Source organism: Centroberyx affinis, unplaced genomic scaffold (genome assembly GCF_046629955.1).
Source record: "Centroberyx affinis isolate AG114_WGS23_722 - 3 ecotype Tasmania unplaced genomic scaffold, CSIRO-AGI_Caff_v1 ptg006085l_1, whole genome shotgun sequence".
Lineage (NCBI taxonomy): Eukaryota > Metazoa > Chordata > Actinopteri > Beryciformes > Berycidae > Centroberyx > Centroberyx affinis.
Window position 1 is genome coordinate 1 of NW_027283096.1, and position 26,852 is coordinate 26,852.

Genomic DNA, 26,852 nt, shown 5'->3' on the forward strand with positions numbered 1-26,852 from the left:
TTCATGTTAAATTTAATAGTTTATAAAGATGACTATTAAATAATGTGTAAATAAATACCTTGGTTAACATGAACACCATTAGTAAATGATTACCAGACACATTAGTTAACTGTTAATTAAGGGTTAGTTAATGCTTCTTGTAAAGTGTTACCTGTGAGTGTGTGTGTGTGTGTGTGTGTGTGTGTGTGTGTTAGTGTTAGGGGTTGCACTGTAAACCAACCAGTAAGACCAGTAGGCAGTGTCTTGGGATTTGCTGACTAATTGCCTACACAGTAACAAAGAAAATATGTGGAAATCTAATATTTTGCATTAGATTTTATACAAAAAAAATAACTGCATTTCTCAAAATTAACACATTTCCCATAAACCCCAATGCTTCCTGTCACAAAGGGAATGTTGCTGCTTGTCTCCCTCCCTCCCTGGCGTCGTTCAGTTTGTTATGAAGAGCAAGGAGAAGGATGAGAGGCGATAACAGCCTTGATAACAGACAATATGCATTCTGACCAGGTAAGTTAACATCAAGCTGAAGCTATGCAGTTCAACTTAAATGAAGAACAGCACCCTCTTCCTCTTTGTGCTGCAAGGAGTCTCCCCTTGTGCCATAAAGCAGTGGAGCAGATTTCTTGCTAAATCTGACCCGTTGGCACAAGATGGAAAATACAGTATACAAGCTTCTCAGAGATGGTCTTGTTTGTTTATGGTAATTATACCAGTGTCTCAAAATGATACACGTAGCACCTTTAAGTGGACTGAACAGTCAGTTAAGAACAGAGAAGACAAGAGAAGCAGACGTTCCTATGACCTAAAGCGTTAATATTGATCTCAACAACCAAAATGCCAATGTATTGAATGGCTGCTGTAGGAGCAGTTGTGGGTTTTGAGATATTTCTCCAAATCTCAAAGAAGGCAACGGTGAAGAAATCAATCATGTGTTTTAAATCTATACTACAGTCTTCTGGTGCAACAAATCATACTTCCAACCATGTTGCAAATGAAAGATTGGTCAACTTTTATTCAGATACGTGAGTGGTGAAAATCAGCGGTCATGCAAGCCCTAGTGTGTGTACGCATGTGTGTTACAACTTCATATGCTGTAGTGCGGCTATCCAGACAGTGATGTGTCTGTCATTGGTCCTGGCCTCCAACAGGTTCATACTGTGATGAATGTCTATACAGACAGTAGTGCTGAACCATGAAGAGGACGTCAAACACTACGGAGAACAAACCCAGGCCAAACTTAGTAGTCACCAAATATCAACTTCCATTCATCTGTATAGAAAGAGAGAGAGAGAGTGTGAGAGTGAGAGTGAGAGAGAGAGAGAGAGAGAGAGAGAGAGAGAGAGAGAGAGAGAGAGAGAGAGAGAGAGAGAGAGAGAGAGAGAGAGAGAGAGAGAGAGAGAGAGATATGTGGTCAGCAGGGGACTTAAGGACTATGAGAGAGCCTTGCACTTTTCTTACTTGCGTTTTCCAGTCACATTAACCAGGAAATGCGCAAATATACCACATTTTCCTTGGGAAATGTATACATGAATATACTGTATACATTTTGTTATGTGCTACACCAGTGGTTCTCAACGTGAGGTCCGGGGACCACCAGGGGTCCTTGAGGGGGTTCCAGGGGGTCCCCAGCAAACTAATGAATTGTTCAAATTCACCATTATTTCATTTACAAGAAGTTAACACAATTATAGCATGTAGAAGAATGACTTTGATCATAGTTTCTCTGTTATCTATCTGCAACACAGACAGTCATGGAATTCTGAACAAAATCATATCCAACAAAAAAAAAAATGTTCTCAGATTTGGGTTCAAGAGACAAAATAAAATCTCATCAAATTGGGGTCCGTGGCTGTAATGTGGACTGAATTAGGGTCCTTGATATGAAAAAGGTTGAGAATCACTGTGCTACACCGCCAAAATTCTCTCTCAAAGGTCTCTCAGACCCAAATCTGAGAATATTTTTATTGTTAGATATGATTTTGTCCAGAATTCCACAACTATCTGTATAGCAGGTAGAGATAACAGTGAAACTATGACTCAAATAGTCATTCCTCTAATTCAGACATTCTCTAATTGTGTTAACTTGTTGTAAATGAAATAATGGAGAAGTTTAACAATTCATCAAGATGCTGGGGACCCCCTGGAACTCCCTCAAGGACCCCTGGTGGTCCTCGGACCCCGCGTTGAGAACCACTGTAGTAGATGTTTAATTGAAACTGAAATTGGAACTGATCATTTCATCATTGATACATCTGATTGATTTTGTATTTAGGATAATGTCAGCTTGTTAGCTAGCTAACCATAGTATCTGGTCAGCTAACCATCACCATGTTACCACATCTGATTTACACAGTAGCTAAAGTATCTAGTAGAAGCTAGCGTTAGTAGTGGCTAGTAGTTGCATGTTAACATTAACTTTGGTTGCTTCGGTAAATTAGCTAGTTAAGTTTGTTCAGGTTAACTGAGCTGACTCTTAAGCTACAACTCAGAGTGTTTTGGAGTAGAGAGTAGGGTAACCTACAGTTGGACATAGTAACCTACATTTGGAAACAAATCTAACTTGTCGGACTATTCACTTTTACTAATGTTACTGAATGGACCTACAGCCACACCACAACAATCTTTTTCAGGCACCTCTCTTTTTCTACCCTGGTTGTTATGTATTTAGACATTATTAACTCAAAGCCAAGTCTCCAATGGACCTCTATGATTGAGCCAGATCTGCTTGATGAGAGATTTGTGACACAAAACCTCTATTGACATTTTATCACATGAAAAATGCCCTTCAAATTCTGAAAAATCTTGAATTACACAGAGATTCATGGCTTTTTCCCCATGAGTGAATCGAGTAAAATACAGTATTAGTCAATGTGTTGTTACCGTTGTTGTAAGACTGTAGGAGCATCTGCAGAATGCTGAGGATTCCCCCAGTGAAGTCCAGCAACACGTTGCCAATACTCCAACCTTCAGTGCTCTGTCTTCTGTAGTTCATATAGACCTAGACAACACATACACACCATTCAATTACTGATACTGTAAGCTTCTGATGTTGGTAATTCATATGGTCAAGAACACACAAATGCACAATATAATAAAATACAACATTTAACTCTGAAGTGAACTAGCTGCTAGTGTTAAACCCATATGATACTAATAACAACAACAACAACAACAACTACTAATAATGATAATAATGCATATTGATACTTGTGTAATCAGATCAAAATGTCTCATTAGATTTGGGTTAAAGGCTTCCCATAGACAACCAGTGTAGTCTTGATCATTTCTACAGTGAATATGGAATCAATCTAATTGCATTATTTCTGATTAACTATATAATTATGATTTATATTTAATCTGTGTGACAGTGTATTCTGTATGTGTGTGTATTGCCTACCTGTGGTACATATTTGACCAGAGTGACTGCTAGTTTAATGTAGGAGAAATAGTAGAGGTAATCCAACCAGGTGATCTTATTGGCTACCGCTACAAATAGGCTGACCAACGCAAATGTCCAGCCAATCAGCAACAAGACCATGGCCATCCGGGAAACCTTCTGACCTCCCCTCTGGACAAGAAAGGAGAGAGAGCATTACACACACACACACACACACACACACACACACACACACACACACACACACACACACACACACACATTCACGGATACCGTCTCACATGCACTGGGCATGTGCATTCACATACAAAAACACACAATAGGATTACATACTCACACGTGTACAACTTTAAATGTATGCAACACAAAAGAGTTGGTTGAAAATATGCTGATGATATTTATGCCCTATTGGCAAAGATGGAAGTAACAAATTACATTTACTCTCATTACTGTAATCGAGTAGCTTTTTGAATAGGGACAGATCCATAGATCCATCCATCCACATTTAAAAAAAAAAAAAAAAAATAGTATGATGTCACATAACATTTATAGCCTCAGCTAATTTGCAATTTTTGTCCCTAGATGGGTATGACAAAAAATCTTCAAAAAAGCCATTTGTAGGCTCCACAGGGGTGTCGAGAGTTAAATGGAAAAGTTGAAAAGTACATAAATTAAAATTAGCTCTGATATCATGACACAGTTCCACCATTGCGCACACTTCCACTAATCAGGAAATCACAGAAGTATTTTTTTCTGCCGCAGCATGGACTGCTGTGGGGTAAGAGGCGGTGTGATCTAGTTTTTTGCGGATGGTCAGGTCAGATTGCAAACAACTGCACATGGAGCCAGGTACAGTTTGGTAGAAGACCACTCCACTGAGTGAAAATGGTGCGGTGCTGCTGCTTTCTGGGCCGTGGATATAAATACATTGGTTGTCACCATACTGTTTTCACAGACTGTTTTTTTTTTAATATATATATATTTTGACATACCCCATTAGCAACAGGAGCTCGCTGTTTTAACCGTTAGCTGACTCAGGAAACAATCTTGTCTGTGGGTCCAAGTATTACAGGTATGTAAGAGGCAAATTATATATAGGTCCAAAATCACCAAACTAGATGCTGTGTAAACATTCACCCTCTCAAAACCTTTCCTACTTCACACTTGCACACATTTACCACTTACGGCTTAGCTACACCGGTTGCGTTTCTGTTCCGTCCGTTTGGGTCGCAAGGGTCAGATCAGATACGCAGCCAGTGACTTCAATGCAACCTGCTGCACTGGCTGTGTATGCAGCACCTTGACGGATCTGCTGACGGAGCCGGATCGGAGCCACAACTCTGGAGATACGCACAAATTCTATTTTTGACAGACTACGCATCCGTCTGTTCCCTATTTTAGCCATATAAATGTATACAAATGCTAGGGCTGGGCGATATGGACCAAAAATCATATCTCAGTATTTTTAGGCTGAATGGCGATACACAATATATATCTCGGTATTTTCTACGAAGTGGGCTAAATGTTCAGTTGGAAGTAGGGCTGGGCGATATGGACAAAATCAAATATCACAATATTTTTGACCAAATACCTCGATATCGATATTGCGACAATATTGTAGGGATGACTATTGATGCTTTCACAAAATATTTACACAATGAGATTTTTGATAAATAATCATAAGTAATGTGGATATAATGACTAAGTGGGTAAAGGCAAATAATAGAACAGCTAGAACAGTCTGGTTCAGAAGTTCAGAAAATGACATCACTTTATTGTAATGCAGCCTTTAAAACCAGGAGAAGACAACACTTATGCCATATCACGATATTACGATATCCAAAATCTAAGATGATATCTAGTCTCATATCACGATATCGATATAATATCGATATATTGCCCAGCCCTAACAAATACCAATATTTTGTTTATTGTAGTCATTTATCACCATGCCAGTTAACAAAATAGAGGATACATGAATCAATGTTGCTTAAATAAATGTTGGTTATCCACGGATAGCCGCTGAGAAGCTTCCTACACTCTACACTCTATTCAACAGTGATTTCTCGATCAGAAAAATGATTGGGCCAATCAGCGCCTTTATGGGTGGGACTAAAGTCTGAACCGTTCGTGCAACGGTTTTTCATTGGCGTTTCGGCAGAATAATATTTGTTATAATATTATTATTATTACATTTTTTGTCAAAAACGACCAATATTCTTGGTAAAGTTAGTAAATACGCCCAGCATCAGTGTACCTGAAAAATAACATCAGTAACGTCAGTCAGTAGTGATTGGTTCCGGGAAAATCAACAACCCCCCACACAGAAAACGGCTAACATGGAGGCAATGTCAGCCTGAATAATGGAATGGAAACGAAATGGCCATTCAGTCTGAATATCAGGCTATCACTCTCAAAAAAAGTGACATAAGTATTCCAATATGGTACATTAATGTTCCTCAGGGTACAACTTGAGTTGTTTATGGAACAATAAGCAAGACTAGATAACTGTGTTCACTCACCCGTAGGTAAAACCCTAGATACGTGGAACACAACGGGCAGACCACGGACGGAACAATAACGAAGCTGGTGTAGCAGCTTAACAACTTCTGCAACAAGTTCAGATAAGCAAACGGAAAGCATGCTGTGTAGTTCTGGGGTTACACACACACACACACACACACACACACGCACCTCGTATATAGCAGCCTGACAAATGTAGACCAAACAGAGTAGAACAGCATGGAGACTGAAGAAGACATCATTGGCGTTGACAGGGTTAACTCCATTAGGGTTTCTCTTCAGAAACTCCTCCTACAGGACAAACACAGAACACAACACCTTAATAGAGAACCACATTAGAGCTGCAACGATTAATCGATTAGTTGTTAACTATTAAATTAATCGCCAACTATTTTGATAATCGATTAATCGATTTTAAGAAAAAGAAGTCAAAATTCTCTGATTCCAGCTTCTTAAATGTGAATATTTTCTGGTTTCTTTACTCCTCTATGACAGTAAACTGAATATCTTTGGGTTGTGGACAAAACAAGACATTTGAGGACGTCATCTTGGGCTTTGGGAAACACTGATCCACATTTTTCACCATTTTCTGACATTTTATAGACCAAACAACTAATCGATTAATCGAGAAAATAATCGACAGATTAATCGACAATGAAAATAATCGTTAGTTGCAGCCCTAAACCACATAGAGAACAGAACCAATTTCCTGTCTTCTGGAGGCTGCTGCTGTTTTACTAAAAACCTGACTATAGTGAGGCAATGTAAAATGAGCTATTCTGCCATTTGGTGTTTAGCCCAAAATCCCTTTTAAAATATGAATGGGATTTACAAGAAAAATGCCAAAAATGTTCTACAGAGAGCCTTACTAGCTATACTGTGTTTTGTTCCATTAAATAAAATACAACAACTAACATCACCTTTGTGAATTGGTTGTCATTCAATTACCTGTTACAGCAAATGTTGCTAGCAAAATGCTAATCGTTTGGGAAAGGGGACTACAACAGTCAATATTAAGAGAAACTAAAAACATCAAAATGCACAAAGTCAATGCTAGTGGATGTGTTTTAACCCCTGGAATAAAATCTAGTATATCTTGCGGGTATCCGTTCACAAGTGTTTGGCATTTTTCAAAAACCCCTCTCACATTTTCCATAGGCATTGAACTACACACCAAATGGTTGATAGGCTAAATCTATGGCATACAAAATGACGCAAAATGACTTCTTCCACTTACGACCTATTAATAATAACAATAACAGTTATCTTATCTGTTCTCAATGTTCCCCTCTTTTAAAATTGCAATTTCCATTTACGTTTTTTGCAATGGCTCAAATTAAAATGTTGAGGGCATCCAACTCTGCATACAGTATATAACAATTTGGTGCTTTTATGCAAATCTAAATGATTCATGTCAATTTTGTCTGGACCGTAATATAACGACCTAGAAGAGCCCTTTTGTGTAGCCATCAACTAATATGGTTATGTGTGACTGAGTTGATTATGGCATCAAGTTACCTTTATATAAGGCACCCAGAACAGCCCTATATTGAAGACACTGTAGGCGATGAAGCCAGTTAAATTCAGAGCCAGGAAGTCAAAGTTCAGACCTACAACACTGCAAAAAACACAACATGTTAGTAAGTAAAGTAATTTGTGTGAGTCCAAATCTGATTTTGTCATTTTCATCATTATAATGGAGAGCAAAAATCAAGCAGAAATCACCAGAAACTTATTTCAAAGTCATTATCTAAAAAGATAAATCCCACTAGGGAGCAATTAGGACCACTGTTCCCTCTTAACTGATTGTTTGACCTACAAGAGTTTACAGCCATTATGAACCTTAAGACTGTAATTCTACATAACTGTGTATCTAAGTCCAATATTCTTTGATGAGTTCAGTTATGAATTTGCCCTTTCCCGTGATGCAGTGATCATGTGTTGGTCTGATGACTGGCATGACAGAAGAACTGAGCTCAGCAGTCATTAGTACCTTCCATCTTTACAGCAGTCTTAAATGGAGCTAGTAAATGTTGCTCCAGATCCAGTACAGGTTGTTAATGTGCAGTGGCCCCCTCAAGAGGATCAGGGCCCAGCAAACTGCGAGAGCTACCTGTCATAGATATCTATAGCAGTGGTTCTCAAAGGTTTCCATGTCACAGACCCACATATAGACCCACATTAGACTACAGACCCCTATTTGATCAGATTTACTCCCAGGGACTCCTAAGGGAAGATTTTAGTTTAGTTGATTAGGTACCAAGGTCAGAAATTAACGAGGGCTCAGGAAAAAATGCCCTTGAAAGTTCATAAAATGCCCATGATATATGACATATAGCATAAGTCAATCCATCGATCAGTCCCAAATATTTGATTATGTGATTTTTCGCTGGGTTTTTAGGCTGTGCCTTTTTTTTTCCACTGGGTTCAATTGCTTTGTAGCTTAGTTTTATCTGTCTTGCCAGCTGTGTGCCTATAAATGAATATATATCCTAAAGTAACATTTTTATTGCGATTATTGCCATGAGTTCAGGATCCTCATTGAAGCCACAGACTGAAACGAAAACATGTGATGTGACCACCGCACCTTCTCAAAGCGCCAAGCTGGTCGCAGCCTATTAAAAAATAAGTGCTTGTTGATCAAAAAACAACAGAGTATGCAGCCTGAAGCAATTGAAAATGTTGGCACCATGCAGCCAGCAGCAGAGGAAAATGCCAACCAAAACACAAACCATTGCATCAATAAAAATTAAAACTCAGTGGAGGGTGGAAGATGGACTGGTTGGGGACCAGTCCAAGGGGAGGAAAAAACAGCACCATCCTCTTCTGTAAGGACTGCCGGCAGTTCCCAGCAGTGGGAAAGAAGTTAAAACAAATCTTAGTTGTACCAATTTGAGTGTTTATTTGCCAATGACTTAAAAAAAGGTGATTTTCTTAGCCAGTTTATTATTGAATTGGTGTGTTCCTATAAACAGTATAGAACTATCTACACTTTATCAGGTGAGAGATAAACCTGTTATTAGAATAGTCATTCTTATGCATTCTCTAACTGGGATTATTTCTAGTGAATTATAGTGAAATTAAACTAGTTCCCATTTTGCTACAGAACCCCTAGAACCCTCCAAGGACCCCTGGAACCCCCTCAAGGACCCATGGAAACCCACTTTGAGAACCACTGATCTAGAATGTGATAAATGACCATCATGAACCTTAAAAAGCTCTGAGATCCAAAATCATTGGATGGAAATGTCAGAGTTACGACTTCCCATCAAGGCAGGGTGTCTTTTGCTGAAGTTTGATGTCAAAACTCCCATCTGCAGCCATTTTGCATTTGTCTTAGTTAACAGTTCTATTTAGTTCAATTGGACATGCAAAAATGCAAACGAAAAAACAACTTAGAGTGAAAGCATTGACGGACAGACAGACAGACAGGTCAACTACCTTTTCCTTCTCCAGTTTTCCCAGGCTTGTGGATAGAAGGAGATCGACCAGGCCACAAAGTAAATCCATCCAATCACTTGATTGATTACTGACAGAGCGTTGCTATGGATAACCATGAAGCGGATCCTGGTGGTCAGACTGGAGGAGAGAGAGGTTAAGTACCATGGACAGAAAGAGTTTATCCTGCTTGTACTATAGGCACTATATTGCTGCCCCAGGTAGCTGCAACATCATATGTAAGGGCGGGCCATATGATGATGGTAACTAGTGAAAATTTCTCCACCATCTGCAATTACAAAGAGATCATAAGAATCATGCTCTATTCTAACGCAATCCAAGTATATCTTGCAATGCATTCATTAATTATTGTTGTGCTGATACTCACACATCACTAGGGCTGTGCCAAAAAATCGATACAGCTGAGTATTGCAATATTTTTTTCCATTATACTGTATCGATTTTCCAGCCCCTCGTATCGATACATTAAAAAAATTATTCATGTTTTAAACAGATTTAAAATGTCCTTAAATTTCCCTCAAATCCCTTCGAATTAAATAGTTTTGACTCAATTTATCCACTGAGTTATCAATATAATGTGATGTACATATTAGACTACCCAGGTGGTACACAGCAAGTTGTACTTTCAGCTCTATTTTTAAATTTTCAGTAAATTATGTAGAGTATTGCAATGTATCGCAATATGTATCGTATCGCAATGTATCATGATACAATTGTATCGTGACCCATGTATTGTGATACGTATGGTATCGTGAGGTCCTTGCCACTACCCAGCCATACACATCACTGGGAGAGAGTAGGGCTGGGCGATAATTCAATATGATAGTTTATCGTCTTGCAATGGAATCATATTGTGACAATATGGTGATTCTGGGATACCATGACAAAACACGCTGTCTAAACTGATAAGCAAATTTTATTTAAAAACTCGAGGTATGATAGGAATATTATTTGAAAATTTCAGTTTTGTTTGACATCACACGTAACATTACCATTCAGTTCAATGGGATGAACGTTGATTTGACTAATTAACGTGATTTTGTATAAGTGAGCCATATCATGATATATATCAATATTGTAAAAAATCCTTATGATTATCGTGATATTGATTTCAATCATATCGCCCAGCCCTAGGAGAGAATGACGACATCCCGCCTCCTCAGCCGGTTTCTGATCCCCCCTCTAGAACCTTGTTTCCTCGCAGCGAGAGTTGATTGGGTGCCATGTAGGGCTGGGCGATATATCAATATTATATCGATATCGTGATATGAGACTAGATATCGTCTTAGATTTTGGATATCGTAATATCGTGATATGGCATAAGTGTTGTCTTTTCCTGGTTCAACTGAACATTTAGCCCACGTCGTAGAAAATACCGAGATATATATCGTGTATCGCCATTCAGCCTAAAAATACCGAGATATGATTTTTGGTCCATATCGCCCAGCCCTAGTGCCATGTAGCCGATACCCATCAGTCAAAATACGTCTTGGTCGGGTCAGATTCCGATCTTTGATATTGACTTGGGACATCCCAAGTATATGTAGACTGATAGGTATAGTACTTTTTCTGCTTGCCAGAAGACCCAGCATGTCCATGTGCTGATGTGTGTAAGAGCCTCTAGTATTTCCATTAGGTCCTTATTGAACTACCATGTCTGAAATGGCTGTGGTAGTAACCTTTATAGGCCAGCTGATGGACTGTAAGTTACTGCTCCTGCTGACGCTAGTTTTTACTGCAGTTGTATTGGCAGATTCCTTTTTCCATTTCACATTTCTCTACAATTCAAAAGGGGTCGTGGATTCATTTCGAGTTCCTTGGTTTCCTGATAAGCTAGGTTGTGTTATTTTACAACATTAGACAGTTTACTTAATGATTCATAAAGTAATTCTTATTCGGAAGCTGGATGGATGGAAGGAGGGAGGGGTGGATGGACAGAGGAATGGATGAATGAATGAATGGGAAAAAGTGCTGAAAAGATAAATGGAGAATGGAGCTACAGGTGACCAGACATACCAACCGACAAAAGGCATCAGTGCCGTTTCTATACTGACAACCTACCTGTCGATGTCTGTGTTGTTGCTAGACAGGTAAGTGGTCACCTGACCGACATGGTGGGCCGCCACCTCGAAACTGACAGAGTTCGCCTCTGCTGGCAACAACACCTGAAGAACACACACCCAAGATTTGCAGTCACATTTTAGTCATTAAAAAGGAACACAACAAGTTTTTGTTAAACTTTCCCATTTCTGACTTAATCATCCAACTTTGGAAGACGTAAAATTTAAAAGGTAGGAAATAGATTTTTCCGATTTGTCCGAGCAAATGAATGCACGAATACATACTAAAATCATCCATGTGTCCCCAGTATATCATTGGCTCTGGTGCTCCATGCTAACACTTAAGCATACACAATGACTGATAGTAGGCTTCATGCTAATTCTAGCATACAGTATGTTGAGAGATGATAGGAGACTCCTTGCCAACACTTTAGCATACTCCATGTTGATTGATAGCAGACATGTTTTGAACTTGCAGGAATACTTTCTTGGAGCTTGACTTGTTTTGTTTAAACAGGAAGTTCAGATGGTGGGTGATGGGAGACTGTGTACAGCTAAAACTCACTGCACAGCAGATGAACACATGGTTGCTCACCTGAAATAGTTCCAAAAATAAACCTGGCAACATCAGCTATATTAATATTTACCGACAGACCGACAATACCATCCATAGAGCCCCTGCTGTTGCAGGACTAAAAACCAATTGCAACTTTAAAACAATTTCTTATTGAGGATAATGCTAGTGACCTAGTGATCACTCAACATAGTGTATGCTAAAGTGTTATCATGGAGCCAACTATCACTCAACATAGTGTATGCTTAAAGGAATAGTTCACCCAAAAATGAAAATTCTGTCATCATCTACTCACCCTCATGCCAAATGAAACAGGTGAAATTTGTTAGTCCATATAACACACAGGGAGGTTGCCAGCACAACTTGGTAGCAGCCTTCTCCAAAACAACTGAAGTAAATGGGGACCAGTTCTTTAGAGTTCCAAAACAAAAACAGCCAAACAATCACACTGTGAATAGAAAGACCTATACACCATTATTTGTTGCAAATCAATCAGCTGTAGTTAAGATTTGCACTAAATGATGGTGTAAATATACTGTAGGTCTTTTTGGAACTCTGAAGAACTGGTCCCCACTGACTTCAGTTGTTTTGGAGAAGGCTGCTATGGAGTTGTGCTGGCAACCTCCCTGTGTGTTATATGGACAAACTTCACCTGTGTTTCAACTGGCATGAGGGTGAGGAGATGATGACAGAATTTTCATTTTTGGGTGAACTATTCCTTTAAAGTGGAGATGAAGCACTCAATAGCCCCTTTCCACTGAGAGCCAAACCTGGTGCTTGAACTTAGTTCCAGAGTTCCTGACCCCTTTCCACTGGGTTGGCCTAGGCCAAAACAGGGCTAGTCCAGGAACTCAAGCCCCATTATTTGGCCCTTCCAAATCCTCAGGGCCAAAGCTGTTAGCCCTGGTGCTTATACATCATCACATTCTATATTTTTTCAAATAGGGGTGTTGCTTAGTGACGTCTGCAGCTGAGTGCAGCCATTCCTAATGAGCATCTACCTGTTAGAAACTAGGTATGTTAATTCTTAAATCTGCATTACTTTCAGCTGCTATCTTAGAAAAAATAAATAAATAAAAAGTAAAAAGTAAAAAACATCTTGCTACACATAGAAAAATAAGATGTTACGAGTTGGAAACTTTTTAGCCTGATACCGTATATTAAAACCAACACTGGCCTTATTTAGCCGTCTAGAAAATACCCCAGTTACTATCACTCGCTTTCCAAGTTTGACACACAGTAGTAAAGGACTAATGTTAAATGGAACAAACAATAAAGTAAAAAAAAATTCAGAAAAACTTCAGAAAAAAATATGGTTTTTTTTTATCTTTAACGTCAGACTATGATAAAGAATATAACTCGTGAATGCGTTTCCTAGCTTTTATTGGATATTATTCAACTGTCCCACAATGTCCTGCAAAATCAACATGCCTGTCCTGCAATTTGGTCATTTGGATTTGGTCACCCTATACTTTCCACATGGGTTGGCATCGGGAAAGCCCTACTACCTATTATTTCTAATGCACGGACTATAATGTTAAAGTTCAGTCATCCCTTACTAGTGCATGTCTTCTAACAGCATTTGGCATTGGATTTCTGACTTGGTCTGTGGGTCTTTCAATCTCATCAGAAGTTTCAAAATCCAACACTCAATTAGTCTGAATTCCAGTACTGCACTCACACTTCCTAGTAATCAATTATTCACGTAAGTGCTGACAAAACAAAACAAAACAAAGATGGTGGCACGCTGGTTTGCAAATGTAGCGTAAAAGGCAATAACATGGCCAATAACGTGAGCCAAAATCAATTTCTCCTACCTCAATTAATGGTAGCCTAAGTCAACATTAGCTATCTTACATGATAGCGAAAGCAAAGAGGATAAACGTTGCCAATTTAACATTAAACGTTAACAAATGGGTAGGTTATCTAGTACAAAGTATTAGAATTAATTCGTAGTTTCTCTCATAGCCACTTCAGCCACAGACATAAATCTATATACTGTATAGAACTAGCTGTAACTAATACAGACAATACAATAGTGACATCAAATAGTGTAACCCTTAATTTCAACAGGGTAAAAGCTACTGTAGTAGTTTGTGTAGTTGGGCTATTCCACCACTAATAGGGTGGAAGAACCTTATTTATTTTATATCTAGCTAAAATTGTAGTTTGGTTCTTTATGAGTTCAGTGATCTAATTTCAGGTTTCCAATGTAAACCACACTGTACTTGTTCATCTGGGTCGTCCAGCAAATTCTCCTATCTATCAGATTGATGCCATGCAAACAGCTATTTCACCGAGACTTTACACCTAGTCGGAGGTAGGAGTAGGTTTTAAGTTGTAACATGGCTATGTTGGAACCATTTCAGTTGGTGCAACCTTTTACATTTTAATAAGGCAACTCTGCCTTTGTGAATGACTGCAACTAGCCTATATCTGAAATCAAGTTTAACTGGTGCAACAGGCTTCAGGGGTTTTGTTCTTATCGGACCTGATGGAGCAGTGTGTTACCTGCTGAGGCACTGTGATGATAGACGTGTAGTTTGACTTGGAGCTGTAGGTCACATTGAACTGGATTACAGATGATTGGTTGACAGGGGAACTGGAGAAAAACAGAAATTATCCATTCAGAATAAACAGACATCCTGACAGCCCAATTAGCCGCAAGCTATAGGAATGTATACAGCCACCAGGATCTATTTTTACTTCAAATCCTTGATTTATGGAGGGAAGACTTGCTGAGCATATTTACTCTTTATCAGTCCTGCCCTACTTCACATTCATACACACATATACACAGGGAGCTGCCTAGTGCAACCACAGTCTTCTACTGTTGTCCATTGGTTGATCAACCAGTGCTTGATGACCTGTCCAATCACCTTCTACAACAAAGTTTTTTTTTTTTTCTTATTTAAACACACAAATAAAAGTTAAATAAAGTTTCATCTTATCACCATCACCAATTATCACTCAGCCTGAGAGGAAAATCTGGACGTTATGGCCTGTCCATTAAGCTCCTCTGCATTAGCAGGCAGTGCTCAGTAGATGCATGGGGGAACATACTGACACATAAGTAGAAGTGTATGAATGAAAATATGAAGGTGTGAAAAGGTAACAGCAGTAGAACATATGCTAAAAACATAAGCTAAAAATGAATGAAAATACACCAAAAATTAAAGTGGAAATCAACAAATGACAAAGAAAAGACAAGATTTTAAGTCTTGCAAACTGATTTTCATTATGTAAAGCTTGTGTTTAAATGTTTAAATGTTTAAATGGACTTGCTCCTCAGCCTTTCCGTAAATATATCAAGAGACTACAGAGCTGCAGCAGATCCACCAGAGCAGCTTCAAGTGGCAATTGTAAAGTTTCATTCTGCAAAACATCTTTTGCTCAGACAGCTTTTTCTGTGAAAGGAGCAAAGTCCTGGAACTCGCTACCTGATCTGAAATCTGCTGCAAACTTCACCACTTTTAAGAGAGTTACCAAATCCTGGTTAATTCAGCAACAAAGTACAGTTTTCTGTAGTTATGTTACTACTAAATGTGTGTTTTATGGTATCTTGTTGTACTCAGTTCACCTTTTTTTTTTCCTCCTTCCTTTCCTTTTTTTTTTTTTTTACCTTGTGCTCTATTGTATCTTGCTGTACTCGGTTTACCTTCTTTTTACCTCACTGTTTTAATCTCTTATTTTCACAAAAGCCCTTCTAGGGACGGCTGTTGCAAATTAGCATCCGCTATAAACACTATGATACTTGCATCGGATAGCTGTTCTCAGTTTGTCTATGTATATTGTATCTGTCCCTATCAAATAAACCATAAATAAATAAATAAATAAATGAATAAATAAATAAATAAGAGAATATAAAGAAGAGAATTTGGTGGTTACCTGGAAGTGATGGTGAGGCTGGTTTTAGAGTTTTCCTCCAGGGTGACTGCAGCAGGAGCGAGCAGAGACACTCTGGACCCTGGTGGATAGAGACAGAAAGAGAAAATCACATCACACATCACACAACGCTCAGACCAAACACATAGGAAGTATCTCATAATGTTAGCTATTCAGGCAACTATTAGTAACTAATAGTTGACACCCGCTACCTCACCAATAACTAACTTTTAACAGTGTTCTGTGTGTTTTAGGGTGGATTTTTCCTTCTAGAAGTGATTCAAGATGCTACAGATTTGGCAACCTCAGGCCAGTTTTGTAGTACTCAAATCCTGATCCTGAAAATTTTCATCTGCTTGGACTTGTATATTGATGACTCAGACTTGGACTCACACTTGCACACCGAGGACTTGAACTCAAACTTGGGACTTGATTACTTTAGACAGAGGCTACAAATCGTTTCAGCGTTATCCTGAAGTTGTACCTGATCATCTGGTTGGTTAACAATATCAGCCTACATGTAGACTTATTTATTTACATGTAGACTATTTAATATGCATCTTACAACAGAACAACTGATGGGGAGGACGTAACATATTGGTGAGTGCATGCTGCCTGGGAGTGGGAACGTTACTAGTCAAGTGTTAGATGAAGATGCCTCCACCACATATTATCACACAGATTTTACATCAATTGGCATAAAAAGTAGTGCCAAGTGTAAAATATGCAAAAGGACAATTGAGGAAAAGACTGGGACAACTTCAAATGCCAACCAGACTCGGGCAGGTCAATCTAAAGTCTAGGAGCTCTGATGGTAAAGACTCGGTCAGAGAGGCATCAGAAGGCCTGCTAGTAGCCGGCTCTCTACAGTCAGGTATTTATTTCAAGTGAAATGTCCGGTGTAAGAGTCAGTCAGTCACCAGAGGTGTTGCTCAGCATCCAGAGAAGCAGCAGCAGCCTGGCCAGTATCCGTTTCTCCACCATGCCCAGTCCTGCCAGCTCCAAAGAGGACAACAGAATGATGGATACTGCTGACTTGGAGGACATAGAAACACATAGCATCTGAACATATAGACAGAGCAATTCCATTCAAATTAACATTGTGTAATTACCATATTGATGGCACAGCTGCTTCTGGAGAGAGGAGAGCTGAACAGAGAACTACAATAAGAGAACTGCTATAAAGAGCCTGTCCATCCATAGGTAATAATAATAACAACAATAATACCGTTATTTGTATAGCACTTATCAAAACATAGTTACAAAGTGCTTCACAGAAATAAAAGACAGAGGTATAACAAAAAGATAAATACAAAATAATGAGGCACATTAGGCATAAAATAAGATAATCAACATATACAAATAAATAATGAACATAGTATGGGAGTAACATTACAGAGGAAGTTAAAAAGTCAGAAAATCAAAGTAAAAGCAAGTCTAAAAAGAGAGTTTTTAAGAGAGACTTAAGAGGACACAGCTGGCTAGCCTGATCTCTTCAGGCTCATAAGGGTTTAAAAGCTCTGTTATATAGCTGGGTACAAACAGATTCTAATTAAGGAAGTCTTAAACTATGTGTGTTATAAACCTGAAGTGATTTCACAGCAACATTTTGGAGAATTTCACTAAAAAGCAACTGCATTGCTCTGAATTATTTGGTAAAATTTTAAAACGGTTCATATAAAAAAATATTTACAATAATTAGTTGACAAATCCAATGGAATCCTTTTCTTTACCTCCATTTCTGTGCTCCCTTGTCATATGAAGACATTTTACTGTTCCACTCTAGACAAGAAAAATGTTGAGGAAACTCAAACAAATAGGACTGCAAGCAGTCATTGACGGGGCCGGCCAGATGTAGCGTAAGATGAAAAAGAAAGTAACAACAAAGAAAGCATGTTTATTCTGCAGCACCCAGGACTCAAACTCATAACATTTGACACCAACAGCAAGTCATGAACTTGTTGGGCAATCTGAGAAGTGGTTTGAAGAGAGGAGGCGTCACACTATGACTCAGGCAAACACCAGAGTGCATGATAAGATCTGTCCATCCATACAAAGGCAGATTTCAAAGTGTCAAATTGTCAACCTTTGTGTACTTTATCTAGACAAAGAGATGTCTGTAATTTATTTTTACAAGGGTTGAATACTCCATGAGTGACAAACTGATGTTTAGAGATGCTCCATTTCCATTGACTGAAATAGTTTAGATGACAAAATTCAAATAATTAAAAAAAAAAGTTACATTTTTGAGATACAAATTTTACACACTTCTACCATGACTGCACAATTTTGTGATTTATTTTCATGAACATTGGAGATTTATTTAGTGAGAATTTGCAGTAGCTGTTTACAGTACAATTTACAGTAAAACATTTTGATGCACTATGGGCTCAATTTTTGATATTTCAACAATCTGTGTGGATCATTTGTCAGGGACAGTCTGAAGATGCCGTGTAGCAAGTTTGGTGTTAATAGATTACAAAATGTGGGAGGAGATTTAACTGGTTTTACAGTTTTGAGAAAAACAGTGTTGGACTTCATAATTTCTGCCAGCTTGAAGTGTGTGACTGTTTCTTCTCACACCAACAGCAAGTCATGAACTTGTTGAGCAATCTGAGAAGTGGTTTGAAGAGAGGAGGCGTCACACTAGGGTTGGGCAGTATCCAATTTTTGACACCGTTAAACCTTCCCCAAATTTTCCCGCGGTATACGGTATTACCGTCTGATTAAAAATCACATTGTAGGGCTTGGAGGGAGCTGCCAATTCCAAATGATGAATTTATGTAGTCGCTGCTATACCGTTTCCCGCCACAAGGTGGCTGCAGTGCACTTCAACTGTGATTATCACACAACGACAAACGTGATGCATGTTCCAGTTTTATTCTCTGAACATCAGAAACGGAACAGCAAACGTTACATATTTACAACATATTTGTAGTGGATGGTCCTGCTTGGGCAGCAGCAGCAGCAGGGGGCTTTGAACTGGACGAGATGTTCATCCTCGCAGCTGTTAGCGGGTGATTGATTCTGAGATGGGCACGTAAAACAAGAGAAGGACCGGTTCGGGGCTATTTAGCCAGACTAGGTAGCTGGCTTAGCTTGCTAGCTCTATGCTAACGTCCGCCTAGCTTGCTAGTTAGCCTGGCTAGCTAATGTCAATATGGCTAGCCTAGTTCGCACCGTCTGTGCAGGTGGGGGGGGGGGGGGGGGGGGGTTGATCTTCGAAGAATTGTCGAATAGTTCCCAGTGAATATCGAATAGTATTTTTGCTTGAAATGCCCGTCCCTAGTCGGAACCTGAAATGCTGCCAAATTGCAGCAGTTGCATTCTTTTTAGGGACCAACTCGCTTGCGCTCGCCATCTTTTTTTCTAATTCTCCCTTTTGAGGAGAAGCTGTCACATGACGCGCGATTATGAACGCTTCTAACTAGTTAGTCTTTTTTGACAGGTTATTTATTTGACAAATTACATTGTTTACAAAAAGTTCTGTCATCACTTTCATAGCATCTTCAACCACACAGACAGTGGTGCTGGATAAACACTCTTAAGGCATTTATTATATATATGCACACATTGGGCAGCAGAATTTTTTTTATGACGGTAATGAAACGGACACCGTTGCTATTTTCAAATACCCCGGGATACCGTATTACCGTATTACCGCCCAACCCTACGTCACACTCAGGCAACCACCAGAGTGCATGATAAGATCTGTCCATCCATACAAAGGCAGATTTCAAAGTAGTGTCAAATATTCAGTTTTCAAGATACAATTCTGAGACTTTGTGTACTTTATCTAGACAACAAAGACATGTCTGTAATGTATTTTTACAAGGGTTGAATACTCCATGAGTGACAAACTGATGTTTAGAGATGCTCCATTTTTTTTAGCTTAAAGTGTGTGACTGTTTCTTCTCACTTGGGCCTACATTTTGATGGAAGTTGCAAAGCCATAGCATGTACGGCTAATTTTTTATGAAGATGGATGGATGGATGGATGGATGGATAGATGGATAGATAGATGGATAGCTTTATTTATCCCCAAAGGGAAATTACAGTGTTGAAGCAGCAATTCACATAAATGACACAATGAAGTAGGTAAAAAGTCAGAACACGGAATTACAATATATATATATATATATATATATATATATATACATACATATACATACATATACATACATATACACACACACAAAAACTACACTACAACTACTATAAACTATACAACTACAACTACTATACTACACTACACTACTATACTAGATAAAAATAAATAGAATAAAAAGTTAGTAATAGATAAAATAGCGCCACTATCAGGACTATTGACTCCAAATGTTGAGGAAGTTGGCGTGCAAAGTTTTGTGCATTTTCATGCAATTTCATGGGAAGGCAGTTTTCCTCTGAGGAAGAAGAAGAAGAAATTGGCAAATACAAGAGGGACCGGCGTCTTGCAGGTTTTCCTCTTCGAAAGGGGCGTGGAGTAACATAACCTTTGAAACAGTGAAGCTAAATATCAAAACAAATGCTAAAAGTTTTAATTTCAACTAGGGCTGAACAATTAATCGAAATTTTATCAAAATCGCAATATGGCCTACTGCAATTTTCAAATCGCAGGAGGCGCAATATTTGTTAAAAGGTGAAATGTGTGTCAAAATACCATTTTAAATTAAATATTGTGGTGCTGCAGAGATGTCCTGGCCTACACATCATATTCTACAGATTTAAGAAAACATCTTTGTTTGGTACAGATCCCCGCAAAAATCACACCATAATCATTTGAATACGTTTTTCAATGAAAATGAGAATAATGATGTAAAAATGATCATTCCCTCTAATATCGCAACTCATATCGCAATTGCAATATCAGTCAAAATAATCGCAATTAGATATTTCTTCAAAATCGTTCAGCCCTAATTTCAGCAACAATTGGCGCATTGTGCTTTGTGAAATTACACGTAGCCTACCTCTCATGTGTACCACAGAGATAGAAGCAAGCAACTTCCCTTGAGTGTATTTATTTAATGCAATCATTTTTCATAATGTTAGCTGGGGGACATTGTAAATCAATAAGGATGACGTAGGTAAGTGAAATGTTAGCATGTGGCAACAGGGGAAAATTAGCTAACGCTTGCAGTGAAGAGGTGGAGGATACTGCTGCCCAACAGCAACACCCTGAAGGAGAAAAAACGAATATAGTCTTTGTAGGTGGCATATTACTTTCAGCTATGTACACCATAAACATGAAGTTTCATCTTTATACGAAAGAGTTCTGCCAGCTCAATCTAGTTGTAAATAAAACATTCACCGGAAAAAATCATTTTTGTCAGCATAGATTAGTCTGTACGGTTAGAAACACCTAGGACGAGCTAGATTCACTCTGTATTAGAGAGAGAGCGCTACATCTGGGCAAACTTGATAAATTCCAAACCTTTTACACAAACCACAGGCCTGCTAGCTCAGTCTAGTTATTACTGAAATATTCGCCGGCAAAATAACTATTTTTTTACACATAGGTTAGCTACTATACTGTATCTGTATAACCAACAAAATTATCTGTATCTGTATTCGGATAGAAGACCGGAAGTGGGCGTGGTTTATACTGGAAGTCACGTTAAATCGGGCAAATGTTGTATTTTCTAACCTAATATTCATTGGCAATGCAATTTTTGTGCCTTCAAAGCTCTCTCTCTCTCTCTCTCTCTCTCTCTAATGATAAAGTCCTTTATTTACATGTCAATCATGGCTTTTTTTCCCCCCAAATAATAACGAGCAACTTCGGGTAGAAGAAATATCTGTTTCCATCACATTATTTGTGCTTTCCCGAATAACGTATTCGGATACATCCCTATTAGTTACCACAGTGTCAAAGCCATAGCTACAGTAGCTACCAGTTGACTGACCTGAATGTGGCTCCTTCCTGATGAACAGGTCTTGTGCAGTGGGAAAAACGCTGCAGTTTGGAGGACAGACATGCCTAGACTTTGCTTTGATTGACAGGCAGGGCTTCCTTGTGGAAGAGTGGTCCTGATTGGTTGTTAATGCCTGAGATTTTTTTGGGCTGATTACAGGACCTGGGACGGCCACACAGACTGGATGTTTTCTTTTTTTTTCTCAGAGAATTTGATTTATTGATAGCTGTCAGGATGTAAAGAGAATTGCAACAAATATAACCAAAATGCCTCTAAAATAAATTGCCTACCCTAGCTTTAAAAGCCATGCAAGGGGTTCAGTAGTGCAATGCTTGAAAATACCGAAATGAAGTCACTTCAGGTTTAACATGCACATAGTTAGTGTAAGACTTCCTGAAGAAAACTTGTTAGATTTCCTAACCGCCATCTAATTTACAACAAACCGACTGGGCTGCTTGAGCTTGTATCTCCTATGGGGAGCTTGAAGAGACTGAAAGCTAAAAGTGTTTTTGTCCCGCCTGTTCTGAATCATTCTGTTGCAACATTTTGTAGGCTGGTTGAGCAAGAGGTTGCTTCTCTCGTTCATACTAACAGTAAAAAAAAAGACTCCATTCCAATATCGACTTGCAAGAAAGGACACAGCAATATTGATACGTAATGCAGATAAGGGGGACGCAGTGGTTGTGCAAAAAAAGAAGCATATAGAACAGAAATATTAAGACAACTGAGTAACAGCAAGTTCTATACACCTTGAAGTTGTGACCCTCCAGTGAGGTTTCTCCAAGAGGTTAAGTCTTTTTTGAGTACAGCTGTGAATGATCTATTGATCTGCCAAGATTACAATTTCACATTTGGCAGACGCTTTTATCCAAAGCGACTTACACATGAGATTGTTTTGTAGGCGAGCATCAAGGACTTGAACTTGATGCGGGCAGCAACTGGGAGCCAGTGGAGGGATATGAATAGCTGAGTGACATGTGCTCTTTTGGGCCGGTTGAAGACCAGACGCACCGCCGCGTTCTGGATCACCTGCAGAGGTTTGAAAGTACAGGCCGGGAGCCCTGCCAGTAAGGAGTTGCAGTAGTCAAGGCGTGATATTACAAGAGCCTGTACCAGGAGTTGTGCTGCATGCTCAGACAGGTAGGGTCTGATCTTCCTGATATTGTACAGAGCAAATCGGCATGACCGAGCAACAGAAGCCACATGCTCCTTGAAGGTTAGTTGGTCATCAATCATGACACCCAAGTTTCTGGCAGACTTTGTGGGCATGAGCTGAGTTGATTCGAGCTGGATACTGAACTGTTGTTGTACAGAGGGACTGGCTGGGATGACAAGGAGCTCAGTCTTCGACAAGTTAAGCTGAAGGTGGTGTTCCTTCATCCAAGCCGAGATGTCGGCGAGGCATGCCGATATCCATGCCGAGACTGTGGGGTCGTCTGGCGGGAACGATAGGAGGAGCTGGGTGTCGTCAGCATATGAATGGTATGAGAAGCCATGTGAGCGGATCACTGCACCCAGTGAGGTGGTGTATATTGAAAAGAGAAGGGGTCCAAGCACTGACCCTTGAGGTATCCCTGTGGACAAGCAGTGGGATTTAGACACTTCCCCTCTCCAAGACACTCTGAAGGATCTCCCTGAGAGGTAGGACTCAAACCAGCAGAGAGCAGATCCTGAGAAGCCAAGCTCAGCGAGTGTGGAGAGGAGGATTTGGTGGTTAACCGTGTCAAAGGCGGCCGATAGGTCAAGTAGCAGTAGGACAGAGGACTGACCGGCAGCTCTAGCTGATTGCAGTGTTTCCACTACAGACAAGAGCGCAGTCTCGGTAGAGTGTCCGCGTTTGAAGCCAGACTGGTTAGGATCATACAGGCGGTTCTCAGAAAGGAATTTAGAGACTTGATTAAAGACCGCACGCTCAAGTGTTTTGGAAAGGAAGGTGTGTAGTGAAACCGGCCTGTAATTATCAACCTGAGATGGGCTGAGTGTAGGTTTCTTTAGCAGCGGGCTAACCCGCGCTTGCTGATGAATATGCTTTTATGATTCAAGAACACCCGGTACGCCCTATTTTTTTTTTACACACTTTTGAAGATTCACAAGAGCTGTGTGGAGCCTGTGCCTGGGCGCCCTATAGTGGCAGGAACACAGTCTCTGACTGAACCTATCTCAGTATATTGACTTACACATCAAAACATGAGTGTCTCAGCTCCCATCATACTTGAAAGATACTACTGACTTCTTGAATTAAATAGATTCTTCCAGAACATTCAGGATAGTGACTCTGTTTGTACTCTGGACGTCACACTAGTTTATACACCAATGTACCCCATACAGAGGGTCTAGAGACTATGACCTACTAGTTGAATAAGAGACAAAACCCTACTCCCTCTACCAAATTTTTGATGGATATGGCTAAATTGATTCTCAACAGGAACCATTTTCAGTTTGAAGACTCGTATTATTTACAGAGCCAGAGTGTAAGTATGGGAAGTCCATGTTCTCCTAACTATTAAGGCTGGGTATTGGCAAGGACCTCACGATACGATACGTATCACGATACATGAGTCACGATACGATTGTATCACAATACATTGTGATACGATACATATTGCGATACATTGCAATACTCTACATAATTTACTGAAAATTTAAAAATAGAGCTGAAATTACAACTTGCTGTGTACCACCTGGGTAGTCTAATATGTACATCACATTATATTGATAACTCAGCGGACAAATTGAGTCAAAACTATTTAATTCAAAGGGATTTGAGGGAAATTTAAGGACATTTTAAATCCGTTTAAAACATCAATAATTTTTTTTAATGTATCGATACGAGGTGCTGGAAAATCGATACAGTATCATGGAAAGAAATACTGCATTACGCAGCTATATCAATTTTTTTGCACAGCCCTACTAACTATGCCAAGTTATTTATGGGCAAATTTGAAGAAGAGTTTGTGTACCACAATAATCCTTTCTTCTCTTTGTTGAAATGCTGGTTCCGCTTTATTGATGATGTCTTCTTTATTTTTACGGGTACATTTAACTCTAGAATGCCTTCTATAAAATTTTCATTAGAGTATATAGTCAGGAATCTGTGGCTTTTCTAGATGTACTTGTAAACAAAACAGAACAGTTAAAGACCAGGATATACAGAAAGAAAACTGATGGCAACAGTTTTTTTTTATTAAGATAGTTATCACCCCCCTGGTCTTAAGAACGGATTGCCCTATAGTCAGTTGCTGAGAATTAAGAGAATTTGTAGTACTGACAATGCATTTGAGGAACAAGCTGCTGAGTTATGTACACCCTTTGGGTCTAAGGGTTATGACAACAGAGATTGTCTACAGAGAGTAAAAATGTAAAAATGAAATACTGACAGAAGGAACCTTTTAACTCATAAACCCTCCCCCTCAGGGGACTACAATATTGTGTGTGCTGCTACTAGGGCTGAACAATTCATAGAAATTTTATCGAGATCGCAGGGATGAGAAGTCCTCAGTAGCTAGACACTTTAATTCAGCAGGCCATGACGTGTGTTAACTGACATTGGCATTTGTGTGGACTGCATTCAATTTCGTAATTCTTACATTATATTCTAATTGTACTGTGGTGTTTAGCCTTTTTTTCTTTCTTTCCTCCTCCTATATGTATATGTTGGTCTCTGTATGTTTCCTTTGTCATTTGGTGGTCTGTAATTATTAGAAATTGTGGGGGAAAAAAAATAAAAATAAAAAAAGACTAAAGGAAACAGGCACAGCCTCCCACTTACACTATGTTGATCAAAGATGTTATGCAACACCTTAAACTGGAAAAACTCAGATTCACTTTACAAGGTTCCATTGAGAAATTCCATAAGACTTGGCAACCCTTCATTGATTATGTAGAGGCTAGGCAATAAACATCCTCTAACTCTTTGCTACAATAACTAGGTTATACCTGATGTGAGATGTCAATAATCACCATGTAAAGCAGCTTGGTACCTTGATTGATATTTATACTGTATACTTACTGTATATGTTCTGCACGTGTCTTATTGTTTTTTATGTGTGTCTGTGTATGCAAATTCTGTACTGTTTTTGTAATATTTTATATAATTTGTATACACTGCTTACTGTTTGTTTGTTCATTAAAATAGCAATAAACAGATGTTAAAAAAGAAAGAAAAAGGTCTTCATTTGTCATGTAGCAGCACGCAGAAATGTATGTAGCCTATTCAAAAGTATTCCATTGGATTTCTGAACTATTATTGAAAATATTTTTCTCATCAACCGGGCAAAATTGGGAAATTGAACCAAGTATTATACAGCCATGCTGGGACTATTAATGAAACTTTCTAAAATGCTGAAGTGAAACTATTTGAAGGCTATTGTAGACATAATTACGCATAGTTTGAGACTTCGTGGAAAGTCGGGAAGTTCAAAAGGAAACGGTGCCGTTAGTGAGTTCTCGAGGAGGTTTTACGGTTTTATGTGCAAACATTTTGCACCGTAGCAAAACGGTACAAACTTTGAACCATATGTGCCCCATATGCTTCACAACAGGCGGCTCACTCGACAGCATCATGATAACCAAACTTATACTGACTAGCTGGCAAACCATCCGAAATTCGCGCTCAGAAGCATTAACATCACTATGTAAACATACAATACAGTGTCGACAAATGCCTTGATATGAAACGGTAACAAAATAAAAAAAAATTAACCTGTCTCCTTACCGCAGCTGGGTTTGTTTTCACTGCTTCCGCATGACAAACTGCATCAAATCAGCTGCAGATCAGCTGTCTTCTTGTTCCTGTTCCTCCTCTTCTTCGTCTTCTTCTTCTCGTCTTTTAACGGCCGCTGGCAACCAGCGTCATAAGTGCACTACCGCCACCTTCTGCTTGGGAGTGTGGACCAGAGACTAAATTCTACCTTTTAATCCTGTTTGACTAATAAAATCAAAGAAAATTCTGCAACATGTGCCAGTTGATAAATTCATTATTGTCTTCAGTGCGGCTTTCTGGATCCTTCTTTCATTTGTTCTCTTTTCTCTCTATTCTCCAC

At 39.1% G+C, this 26,852-nt stretch overlaps 1 protein-coding gene across 1 annotated transcript; it reads right to left on the bottom strand.

The window, feature by feature from the left end:
- Nucleotides 1–6: 6 nt before the first annotated feature.
- On the bottom strand, nucleotides 7–26,534 carry ctns (cystinosin, lysosomal cystine transporter). Its single transcript, XM_071512094.1, is given in 12 exon segments — nucleotides 7–1,243; nucleotides 1,245–1,269; nucleotides 2,881–2,998; nucleotides 3,398–3,568; nucleotides 6,092–6,211; nucleotides 7,439–7,538; nucleotides 9,362–9,499; nucleotides 11,441–11,544; nucleotides 14,525–14,615; nucleotides 15,902–15,980; nucleotides 16,819–16,933; nucleotides 26,525–26,534. Coding segments are annotated over 11 exon segments (1,128 nt in total). The 5' UTR covers nucleotides 16,883–16,933; nucleotides 26,525–26,534; the 3' UTR covers nucleotides 7–1,125.
- Nucleotides 26,535–26,852: the final 318 nt, after the last annotated feature.